Source organism: Berghia stephanieae, chromosome 1 (genome assembly GCF_034508935.2).
Source record: "Berghia stephanieae isolate SIO BIC M18660-M18661 chromosome 1, UCSD_Bste_1.3, whole genome shotgun sequence".
NCBI lineage: Eukaryota > Metazoa > Mollusca > Gastropoda > Nudibranchia > Aeolidiidae > Berghia > Berghia stephanieae.
This window is the reverse complement of record NC_088360.1, coordinates 48,642,957-48,655,802: the sequence shown is the minus strand read 5'-3', so window position 1 is coordinate 48,655,802 and position 12,846 is coordinate 48,642,957. Positions and strand designations below refer to the sequence as shown.

The window sequence follows — 12,846 nt, the reverse complement described above, 5'->3', positions numbered from 1 at the left end:
TTCAATATCTACAATTGAAAACAGCCAAGAAAAGATGATACGAGGGGTACTGGCTCAAATGGGAACAGAAGTTGATTTCAAGAGCATACAGTGTACTTTGTTTAAGATCACCTAAAAGCTTCATCCAGACACTAGTAAACAGGTGCTGTATTCGTGGACCTGTCAGCTGTCAATGACAAAGTAAATCACAGGAAACTCCTAAAGGTTGCAAGGGTAATCCGTAACACAAAAGTAGTTGCAATAATAAAATCCCTTATGTCAAACCGTCGCTTTTTTGTGTGGAAATGGATGGAAAGAAAAGCAGACGGCGATCACAAAAGAACGGACTCTCTCAAGTATCGGTACTTGCACCTCTCCTTTTCAACATTTACACCATCGACCAACCTGAGTTTGAGAACATTCGGAGGTTTCAACATGCTGATGATCTGTATCTTGCGTCTCATGCCTCCTTTTAAGACCATTGAGGAGAGACTACCAGATGCCCTGAGGAGATTCCCTTAGTACTATTTGAAGAATTTACTAAATGTCAACCCAGGAAAAACTCAAGTGTGTGCCTTCCATTTAAAAACGCCAAGCTCTCATGAAACTGATTATCTCCTGGAATGGGAACATATTGGAGAACAAGACATCCTCTGTGTATCTTGGTGTCACCTTAGACCACACACTATCCTTCTCTCAGCACACAAAGGAAATAAAAGCTAAATTGACCACAAGAAACAACTTTCTAAGAAAACTGGCAAACACTACACGAGGAGCAGATCCAAAAACAGTCTAACCCTCTATGTGACATCAGCCAAATACGCCTCAACAGTCCGGGCTAAAAGATTGACCCTGAGCTACATAACACCTGTCGGATCATTACTGGTAACAAACCAACTGCAGTTCCAGTCCTCCATCGGCTGGCTGGAATTGCACCTCCTCACATTCAAAGAGCAACTGCTTCCAAAGCTCAGAAATATAAACAGAAAATGGACCCAAGGCACCCCCTCCATGACCACAACTCGACGACAAGTAGACTGAAGTCAAGAAAGAGCTTCGTGAAGGAAGAAAGCGTCAACTCTGACCATGCAGCTGTCTACAGACTATCCACACGGAGGAGGTGGGATAATCAGGCAAATGGAGACCCGAGAGAAGAACTGCCCTACGGAACTAAGCTCGTCAGGAATGAATGGGTAACATTCACCAGAGCACGGACAAAATTTGGGAGAACATCTGGAAGCATGAAAAAAGTGGGGGCTAGCCGAGACCAGCTAGTGTACATTTTTAATGCCCAGAGCAGACGATGAAGCACATCCTTAGAGAATGCCAGGACGGACCCAGCTGCACTGATCATAATCTAAGATTCTGCTTCCCAGTAGATGTTGTGGAGTGAGTTCATTGTTGGAGCGTCAAGGTATGAGGATAATTTGCTTCTGATCTCCTCAGAGAGTTTCACTGGTTACCTGTTGAGAAACGCATCATCTGTAAAATGTGTTCTTTTTTTCATTGTTTATAAAACACTAAATAGTTATGGCCTTGCATACTAATTTGACCTTGTACACCCCTATTTTCAGAGTAGAAAGCTAAGATCTAACAGCGACAATAAAATCTCATCTAACCCTAATAAATAATCCCGGTAAATTATTTGAATTTTCGGCACCCCATTTTTGGACCGCTATCCCCCAGAATGTTAGAAGTGCTGACTCATTATCAGCTTTCAAATCGAAATTGAAAACTCACCTTTTTCTTTAATGATTTCTATTTTGTATGAATTTTTTCCTATCATGTTTGTAAAATGTAAAGTATATGCTTTGGAAGTAATTGAAATTGCTGTTTTTATTTTTCATAGGGTCTTTTAAAAATTTATTTTAAGACTGTAAAGCGCTTAGATCCTGATGAAACCTGGGTAATGCGCTATACAAATGCCATTTATTATTATTATTATCATCATCATCATCATTATAATAATAATTATTATTATTTTTAATATTATTATTATTATCATTATTATTATATTATTATTATTATTATTATTATTATTATTATTATTATTATTATTATTATTATTATTATTATTATTATTATTATTATTATTATTTTATTTATTTATTTATTTATTATTTTGATTAATTAATTTTTTTAAATTTATTTATTATTATTATTATTATTATTATTATTATTATTATTATTATTATTATTATTATTATTATTATTATTATTATCATCATCATCATTATTATTATTATTATTATTATTATTTATTATTATTATTATTATTATTATTATATTATTATTATTATTATTTTTTATATTATTATTATTATTATTATTATTATTATTATTATTATTATTATTATTATATGGGAAGAGAGAGAGAGAGAGAGAGAGAGAGAGAGAGAGAGAGAGAGAGAGAGAGAGAGAGAGAGAGAGAGAAGGGGGGGGGGGGGGGGGAAAGAAGAGAGGAAAGAGAGATTTCGGGTCTTTTCGTTACTTGAGGTGACATACGTAAATTTGAGTTCTCGTCAGGGTAGTGAACAATAATAATCAAGATGGCTGTGCGTGCTGAAAGTAAATAATGTGAGTTCCATTCATAAAGGAACTGGGACGTATTTGAACTTGTTATGATAATTTCTTCGCAAACATGATTCCATCTTTTATAACCGAAGTTTAAGAGGTGAGCAATGGTTTCTGAAGGCATTGGATGCTTGCCAAGGCTCTCATTAGACTGAATATACTATTGGCATTGGTCCTTCTCTTCCACTTCCACTTCCAGTCCAGTCCAGCGGCAGTGGAGGAAGGGAGTTTCGAGCAAAGAAGAGAGGATGGGCCCTAACCTAGACTAGAGATAATCACTTATATCTAATATAAATATAACTAATTTGCACTTACAATCTCGACTCTTACTTAACCCATCTATAGATCTAGGATTTTTGCGGATGATAAGACCAAAATATGACGGGTCTTCATCCTCTAACTCTAGACTAGAGTAGAGCTAGAGAAGAACTCTGGAACAAGACCACTCTGATTCTGTCACTCACTCTAATTTACTGAAATTACTGTACTGTGAATGGTAATGGGGAAAAGAAAAGAGGAGGGCATGAAATTCTGTGCCATTGCCAGGTTCTGAAATTCACAAGCAACAGGTAAATTGTACATTCACCAACATGGGCTACACACCACCACATTAGAATTGGACCTAACAAACAAATGCAAAAAGACAAACTTTACTCAGGTTTCCTTAGAAGAAACTTATACGACAATCAATGCGGTTATTGACAGACGAATTTGTCAATAACATTCAGTGATTATAGGCAGACGTGTCTGCAAATAAGGGCATGAAATTATTCACAGAGATGCCTTTTTGAAACTTCACTCTTTTTTAACATTCATATTTTTTCTAGAATAAGAAAACTTTCGTACCGTAGTGCAAATAGAAACATGAATAGAAATATTACTTAGTATTAATAAAATATGAATAAAAGTTTTTTTAAACGCTATGGTTATTGCCAGACATGTCTACCAATAAAGAAATTATTCACAGAGATGCCTTTTAGAAACTTCACTCTTTTTAACATTCATATTTTTTCTAGAATAAGAAAACTTTCGTACCATAATGCAAATAGAAACATGAATAGAAATATTACTTAGTATTAATAAAATATCAATAAAAGTTTTTTAAAACGCTATGATTATTGCCAGACATGTCTACCAATAAAGAAAAAACAATTATTGGCAGTCACCTGTCTGGCAATAACGATGAAACACACACTTTTTTGAAACTCCGCTCTTTTAAAAATATATCATATCCACATTCCAGAACATGGAAATTTTGTAATGCACATAGAAATAAGTAAAGTTAATAAATTATCAATAAAAGCATAACATTAACCAACAATAAATCAGTCGATGGTTACTATATATTTATATATACACACAATATGCGTTGACATTCATGTGGATGTCATGGCCGATTGGTAAGTTGCCTGTCTTAGAAGGCTTGTCGGAATCTACGCTGTGTGTTAGAATCCTCGTTCAATCACTTTTTTTTTTGTCTTCATTTTACAGAGCATTGCAAATGATAAATGTCCCATCCACCCCCCCCCCCCCCCCCCCCCCACTGATTTTTGATTCCTTTCTATAGAATATTGTAGATTGTCATATTCGTCCCCACTCCGATCTCACAAACAAACAAAAAAAGAGAGGATTTTTGTTGTTGTTGGGTTTTTTTGGGTCAAATTTTAAAATCTCTTTCTCTTAAACAGGTATGTAAATACATAGTAATAGTAGCTAGTGAATAGCTGAATAATAATAATAATAATAATAATAATAATAATATTAATAGTAATAATAATAATGATAATAATAAAAATAGTAATAATTATCTGAGAGAGAGAAAAAAACAGACCAGAGTGAATAATTAGAGCAAAATATAATGAATTAAAATTGAACGATTATCGGAAAAATAAAAAATTCAATTAATTAAACACTCCTGCTCAGACAAAAACACAAAACTAAACATCATTTGGGAAGTAAAAAAAAATTTTTTTTAAATAAGAAAGTGGAAGTGAGCAGATTCAAACGAATACAGCAAAAAAAGATACAGAATGAAAGGTGATCTAACCCACTGAGCTGTCTATACACACCGCTATATGTGTATATTTTGGGCGAACAACACCTAGGCCTAGGGATTTGCACACAAAATAAACAAAACCCTGGCCACCATCAATATCCTCAAAATTCTGGTCTGAATGATCAAATTATAAAAACAAAAGGAGATCAATAAAGTTAACAGGTAGGTAGGTATTGAAATTTTTAATGGTTGGTGGACTATGAACTAGTGCCACACTAAGGACCGGTCCCACAGTCCTTTAGCTGAGAACCGGGAACCGGTCCCAAAGTGGAGAACCGTTGGCGGTCCTCTCTTCTTATAACATTTCAATGGTCCCAGCGATTCTCGCACCATACTACTGCCGTTTCTTTGTCCCAGCGATTCTTTGCCTCTCTTCCACCAATCACTGCCCATCCCACTTAATTAATCGCACAGACGACCATCTCCCTCCATTCCGCAAACTGCCCTTTTGTGTGTGGGATGGGGGGAACAGGAGTCGCATGACAATCATCAAGCCTTGGACGATTCCATTATACGGGGTAAATTTCAAAATTTACTACACCATAATGATCGCAATGACAATCATCTATGATGAAGGCATCACCCCTCTTCTCTAATGGGTTATTGTTTGAAATGAATGTGACTAGGTACTAAAGATGTGTGTGTGTGTGTGTTTCGAACCTAGCAAATCCTATTTTTTGTTTTCTTTTGTCTATCTCTTGTCACCACTCCTTTCTATCGCATTGTTGTCATTTAAAATAATACAATAATATTAAAATTTCGTTTGGCGTTTTAACTAATCAAATAATATGAGTTTCACATATTATATCTTCCTTTCAAAATAATGGTTATAACGTCTGTATTTTTAAAAAACCCAATGGAATATTTGGGAGTCCTGATAGCTCAGTTGATAGAACACTCACTTCACACGCAAAGGGACAGAGATCAATCCTGGGTGCAGTCGAGATTTTTCTGATCTCCCTGTCTACTCAGCAGTGAATGGGTAGCTAGATCTGTTAGATCTGGCGAAAAGTACTTTGCGATTGACTGGCGTCCTATCCAAAGGTAGAAATTTAAAAAAAAATTTTTAACTACAAAAAACCTTGAGCTTTTATACAGAGCAATATCCACTAAACGTGCTCAAAGCGATTTACAAAGGGTCCATGATCAACAGCAACACATAGCATGTAGAACGAGACATGACACCTTACAGTTTTTCCAACAGACAACACTGTTGACGGCCAAGTACTCATACTCATATTACACCTGAGTACGATGAGAGAATGTGAGTAAAGAGGACTCAACTATGCACCGAGAGAGACTCGAACCCAGGACCTTCCGATCCGAAAGGAAGTGTCATGCCGCACAAAAAGAGGAGAAAAAAAAGGACTGGAGAGGAAAAAAGAAACATATCAAAACAAACTCTTCCCATACTTTTGATTCAGCATGCCACAGACACAAAATATATTAACAATCCCTTTTTCTTTCACTCCCTAACATTGACCTGACCCGCTCCATCAATCTTCGCACACACACACACACACACACACACACACATGCTTAACGGTTAGTGTTATAGCACTATTTTTATGTTTTGAGGCAACAAGCCTTCTCCGCTCTCACTTACACTCAGCAGTTCTACTGCCATCTACTGCAGGCGCGGTTCCCATCGTTTGACGGTCCCAACGATGCCTTGTGATTGTCCAACGTCGAAATGGAACCGGTTCTTGGAACCGGAACCGGTCATTGCGGTTCTCATTTCCCAGGAACCGTAGAACCACAGTCCTTAAAACATGATTGGGACTGCTCCGCACTACTATGAACCGATTCGCTGAATAACAAGTTTCTTGCTGATTGAAATAATAGGTGGAATTACCAGTTTGACGTGTTCATTTCAAATTGTCAAAAACTTACATTTCATTGATCCATTTACTTTTTTTTTAAAAGTTGGATTTGGCATTTGAGCACTATTTACTTTTATCTTGTGTTAAATATCACTTGATACTAACTCATTTGGGACACAAATTACCACTGGCAATTTTTTGGATTATTTCGTATTTTTCACGCTTAGTTTGACATTTTGCATAAAATCTTCTGCCAATTTCATAAACAATGATAAGGCAGATGTCTGCCAATGATCAAAAGTCCAGGTTTTTGATTATTGCCAGACAGTTGTCCTTATTCATGTGGATAGCACGGCTGAATGGGTTAGATGTCTGTCACAGAAGGATTGTCGAAATTGACACTATGGGTTCAATAACCACTACATCTTTTTTTTTTTTCGGCTTTCTACAGAATGCTACAAACCCACCCCTTTTATTTATTTTTGATTTTTTTTTTTTTTTGGTTTGTTTTCTTTTATTAGCTTTCATAATGTTGCAAATGGTAATATCCTTCGCCCTTTTTTAGTTAAAAATATTTTTTATAAATATATTTTCAAAATCTCATTCAGTAACAAAACATATAATCAAGGCAAAAAAAAAAAAATCAGCGATGAAATACTTAAGGCAAAAAAAAGGAGAGAGAGAGTAGATAGATAGAAAAACTTGCTCAGAAATAGAATGAAATAATCAGAGGCAAAAATGTATAAATTGATTAATGAATAAATAAATAATCAAGCTCAGAAACACGTATCAGAGAGAAAAAAAAAGTGGAATCTTCAAAATGTTGAAGTTAAGAGTTACAGACTAACAATGAAGAAGAAGAAGATCGGAAAAGGTTACTTGGCCGTTAAAGCAGCGTTGCCTTTTTGGAAAAAAATTGTAATTGTGTCTTGAAGTGAAGGCTTCCTGTCATGTCCTAAATGTTAAATGTTGTGGTTGGCTTGGGATCCCTTTTAAAGCACTTTGATCACATTAAATGGGATTGCACCATACAAAAACCCATATTTGTTTGTTGTGTGTGTGTGTGTATGTGACTGTTGGTCTTTGTTTTTTATTTTTTATTTTTTTTGTTTTGTTTTTTTCATTTGTCTTATCAGACATCTACATTTGCAAACAACAAATGAGAGTAATGAGTGTTTAACTTTCTCGGCCCAGAAAAATAAAAGCCTTTGATAATTGTTGGTATAAAAAGGGTTTGAAGATTATTGAAAAACTTTGTCAGTGATTACATGTGATTGTTATGAAGAGTTATGAAAATGTTACTTATTGTATCTGCAAGATAAGCTACTTTACTTTTAAAATTATTCATTCTTCTTGCACACCAAACAGATTTATTAGTTTTTATTTTTTTCAGGTATCTTCAATGCAGGTGGTGTACTAGTTCTAGGTGAGACATTAGATCAACATTTTTCCTAGAATGGCGACAGTGGAATACACCTCAGATCATGTAGAGCAGGTTTGTCTCTCAATTTGATATTTTAATAAAGGTTACAAAATGTCCTGAAATAAAAGTTATGTTTTCAATTGTGACAAATATATTAAGTAGTAAGTTAACTATTTTGCTCTTGAATGTTTTTTTCAAAATTTCATATCTGATTAGACTAGAAAAGTATATGAATTAAATCAGTTCTTAAAATTTACATTCAAATTTTTAAAGTGCATGATGAAACCATGGAAATGTTATTCACAATGCTTCCATTTATTCCCATAGCAGGCTATATAGAGCCAATTTCCATTTATTATATTGTATGTCACCTGTTAGATATCATTTTCGTGCCATAACACTCTTCCAGTATTTGCCGCTGCCTAACTGCCTCCAATCAGGAACTCATAATCACTTGAGGTTATCAAGTGAGGTAATGTGTGTAAAGTGTCTAATCCAAGAACACTACCTGGGTAGGGTCTTCTGACCTCCCACAGTGGGCAACGAGGTCATTAGCTGTGTCTTCTATCCCCTCTATCTGTTTTCACTTTCCTTATTCCTCTGTTTTTATTCTGGGTTGAAATTGCTCGTTTTCTTCCCCTGGTCCATAGCTGGGGAGGGAGACTGTCAATTGTATAGTACATTTTTTTTGAGAGATGACATTTTTCCACATTTAAATCACCTCTCTGTTATGTACTTTTTAATTATTAGGTTTTAATTATATTGTAGTTTGCAAACATTTCAGTCTATAATCTTCCTTTTTACTAACGCTGAAATTTATGATAGTCTCGAAGTGCTGTAAAACTCCTTTAAAAAAAATAAAAAACAGAAACAAAACAAGGACACTATACAGGATCAGGGTTGACCAAACTGAACAGTGCTTAACTTTGTAACTAAAAAGGACATCAAACGCAATTTTTTCACATTATTTAATTTGTTGTTGTTATTGTTCATTTTAACATTCATTTTTCTGCTTTACCTTCATGATTAAGGCTGTGAAGCAGTTCTACTTGAATCCAAGTCTACAGAGTGAGGTCCATTTCTGGTTGACAGGTGCTCAGATATCACCAGCTGCCTGGACCTTTTGTTGGGAGTTGATGGGTGAAGACAAGGTTGGTATGGTAGATTTTGACTTATTGAATTTAAAGATGACATTTCTTTTTATTTTAATGGGGGGTTAGGGGTTTTTTTGTCTTATGATTTAATTTATTCACAAAATAGTATCAAATTTGGATTTTCTTTTTCTTTTCTGCATTCAGATTTGGTACAACTTGAAAAAAAATAATAAAAAATTGTGAAATTTTTGTTGTATTTAGCACTTGATAAGCCTTAAAGTTAACCACATTATATTAACACCCAGCCATAGAATGTGATAATGGATATTTCTTAGGGGGGGGTGGGGGGGGGGGGGGAGGAGGAGGAGGAGAGGTAGGAGGAGGATGAGAGCAATTTTTAAGTTTGAGGAATAATTTATTAATGAATTAAAGTGTTAATTTTTCATTTTGAACAGGGAATTGAAGTACAGTACTATGGTGCCAGTTGTTTGCATGTGAAAATAGTTCGATTCTGGTGAGTTTTTTTGGTCTCTTTTGGCTTTAACTTAGTAAACGAAGAAAGCACTTATTAAAGGTATAATTGTTTACTATACATTATAAGAATTGAGATCTTTATCTGTATTAACAAGATAAGGTTCGGTTCTTATGAAATTTAACCACTTGAGTGCTGCGTTAAAAATTTTAAGTACATCAGAATAGGGACATGAAATTGTGCAAAGTCTAGCTGACACATACAATTTTTTATTTTGCTCTATTTTCAAAATTATCATGCAGAGTGCCTTAGACCTAGACATATTTGGAAAAAGAGGAAGTTAAATTTTAAGAATTTTTGAATAGATTGTGCAAATTCATAATATTATGGGATATTATATGTGCACGAATTGTTGGGAGACCATAATGTTAAAAAAAACAAAAAAACATTTGTTTGACTTCAAACAAACCAAAGTGGCACACCTAATCTTATTTATTAATGAGGAAATCACATCTTGATGATTAGAGATAAAATCGCCTATAAATCAAATATAAAAATTGAAAGAAAATGTTTTAAATGGTTGATTTTTTTCAATATTAGGCTGTGATTTCTTAAAGGAAAAATCCTCCTGATTCATAACATTTTATCGGCTAATTTCATCTACAAAACCATTCGTTTTGCTGAATTTTGCTTCAAATGTCTTGAATAGTCAAGGCAGCCATTTTGTAAATGACAGAGTTGCCAGTTGTTAAGTGGTAAACAACTGAAAAGAAAAATGACCTAAGACAGAGGATGAATTTACATCGCACTCAGCTTACTGTGGACTATCTCGTTCACACCGCCCGCATTCAAGTGGTTAAAGTATTGACCTTACATTTCTTGTAATATGTTGTGTTGTTAGAATAGAATATAAATTACATTTATGAAAAATAATAATATAAATAGAATACAGTGTATTTTATGAATTTTAATTTTCATGTAGCCTGACACAATCTGTCTAGACTAATCAGCAATTAAAACAAAAAGCCAACTTTTCAATTGTTGGTCTCATTTACATTTTATAATAAACTTTAAATAATCATTGACAGTAACAAAGGCAAATGAAAATGGGATAGATGTATTTGAGATGATGTGTTATAGAAGGGTCCTAAGAATCCTGTGGACAACCAAGACATCGAACATCTGCATCTCGGGAGAGAATAGGCCCCAAAGACTACCAGCTTATGTAACCATCAAGAAATTGAAGCTGTCATGCTGGTTCCTGACCTCCCATAGTGGGTAGGGAGGTACTTGCTGTGTCTTCTATTCCCCTGTATCTGTTTTTCAATTGTTTTCTGTCTTTGTCCTGGAATGAGATTACTTGGTTTCATCCTGACTCTGACCAGAGTCCTTGGCTGGGAGGGAAACAGTCGAATGTATAGTTATAGTTTTGGGAGATGGTGTCTTTTTCCTTGTAAATCATCTCTCTGTTATGTACCTTTATTTTTTATTTTTTTATTTTCACATATGATTTGTAAACATTTGAGTGTATTCCTCTTAGTGGGATCTTGTGTTGGTGTCTGGGTGAGACTTTTAGGTGATTCAAACTAAGTACTTTGATCGTGTGCTCTTGGAATCTACATCTGTTTCCTATTTGAACCAATTCCCCTTTGTCTTACCTTTTCTTGTATGCTTTAATCGTAATTCTAAAACTTTTTACTATCCCATTTCCTTCCTTTTTACTGGTGCTGATATGACCTTAATGTCTTGCAAGCGCAGTAAAACCCTTTAAAAAAACAAAAAACATAAGCCACATCAAAAAACACATTTCAACTGAAAAGCCTTGCAATGAGGGCGTCTGTGAGGGCAAGACAAGAGAAGGTGGTCTCAAGACTTGGTGGACTGTTTGATGAAAGCAACCACAGATGCACAATGCACGTTACAGTTGAAAACCAGAAAAGAATTCTATCAGACTGTTTGGGAGACTACACCCAACAAGGATCTGCCTTAAGAAGAAGAAAATTTCTTCTTGAAATTGTCAAGAGAAACATAATCCTCTTTCTCTCTCTCTCTCTTTCTCTCTCTCTCTCTCTCTCTCTCTCTCTCTCTCTCTCTCTCCTCTCTCTCTCTCTCTTCTCTCTCTCTCTCTCTCTCTCTCTTTCTCTCTCTCTCTTTCTCTCTCTCTCTTTCTCTCTCTCTCTCTCTCTCTCTCTCTCTCTCTCTTAGTCTCTCTCTCTCTCTTAGTCTCTCTCTCTATATATATGTATCGCTCTCTCTTAGTCTCTCTTTCTATACATGTATGTATCTCTCTCTCTTTATTTTTTTTTTTTAATATTTATTTATATTTTTTAAAAATTTTAAATTTGTTTTTTTTTTTGTGAGTAGGGTCTTATCGATTACTAAAGGAAAACACTTTATTTTGTTTTCAATTTATTTTAGGCATGAAATTCCCACTGAGCAGCACGAGTCGCTGAAATCCAAACTTTTGGAAACAATAATAAGATTTGCCTCTGGTCCCAGGATAATCTTAACCAGGTTATGCGTTGGGGTAAGTACTCAATGAAATCCTTTTAAATCTCAATCATTTACAACTAGATTAAGTCAAATCAATTGGTTTTGAAACTACAGCCTCATTTCCCAATAGAGATACTGAAACTAAAATGTTTTTGCTGTTCCTACATTCCATTGGATTCTCCACAGAAATTCATTAATTTGTCAAAATGTTGATAGCACATAGAATTAGAATTTAATTTGTTTTGTTTCTTGTTTGTTTTGTCTTGTATTTTTTTTTTTTAATTTGCTTTTTTTATTTTGGTATTTTATTTCATTTGTTTTTATTTTTTTACATTTTGTTTTTTTTTTTCATCATCATCATTATTGATATTTGTCCCATTTGCTAAGACCAGATGGTACATCTTTGTTCCTTTCATATTCTCTAGCTTTCAGCTTTAATACTACAGCTGCTTCCAGAGAAGTGGCCAAGTGCAGTCCAGAATCTCATATCAACATTCCAACAAGAGGGATTCGCATCCCTACCTGTGAGTAAATAATTGTGTAATTCTTTCCATGCCTGAGTAGTAGCATTTTTGTTGTTTTTTTTATTTTGTTCTTTGGTTAACTTAACATTTACAAGGGTCACTATATAAGTTTCCGGAATCGGGTATAAGGAATAATGGCATTACCATCAAATTTTAACAGCTTCTCAAGGTACTCTCAAAATTTCACTCTCTTAAGCCAAGAATCGATGCAGTTTTGCCACATTTCCAGTGGTGTGGCTGAAATTTCATCTTCAAATGCCCTTACGGCATCTTCAGGAGTCTTAAATTTAACCCCACTGAGTTTTTCCTTGACAAATGGGAACAAAAAGAAGTCACAGGGGGCCAGGTTGGGAGAATATGAAGATTGGGTTAGGATTTGAACGTTTTCAGTCAAGAACTGCACTGATG

The 12,846-nt window shown here is 34.7% G+C and overlaps 1 protein-coding gene across 2 annotated transcripts in view; it reads left to right on the top strand.

Annotated features, from left to right (window-relative positions):
• Nucleotides 1-2,503: 2,503 nt before the first annotated feature.
• Nucleotides 2,504-12,846, top strand: part of LOC144976778 (importin-13-like) — a 41,710-nt gene continuing 31,367 nt past the window's right edge. The window contains exons 1-6 of one of the 2 annotated variants that reach the window (XM_078921209.1): nt 2,504-2,653; nt 7,826-7,927; nt 8,887-9,006; nt 9,405-9,463; nt 11,840-11,948; nt 12,340-12,438. In XM_078921209.1, coding sequence (XP_078777335.1) covers nt 7,889-7,927; nt 8,887-9,006; nt 9,405-9,463; nt 11,840-11,948; nt 12,340-12,438 — 426 coding nt within the window. In that variant the 5' untranslated portion in view covers nt 2,504-2,653; nt 7,826-7,888. Of the gene's footprint in view, nt 2,654-3,034; nt 3,123-7,825; nt 7,928-8,886; nt 9,007-9,404; nt 9,464-11,839; nt 11,949-12,339; nt 12,439-12,846 lie in introns of those variants that run through there. The other variant, XM_078921220.1, reaches the window with a different exon arrangement.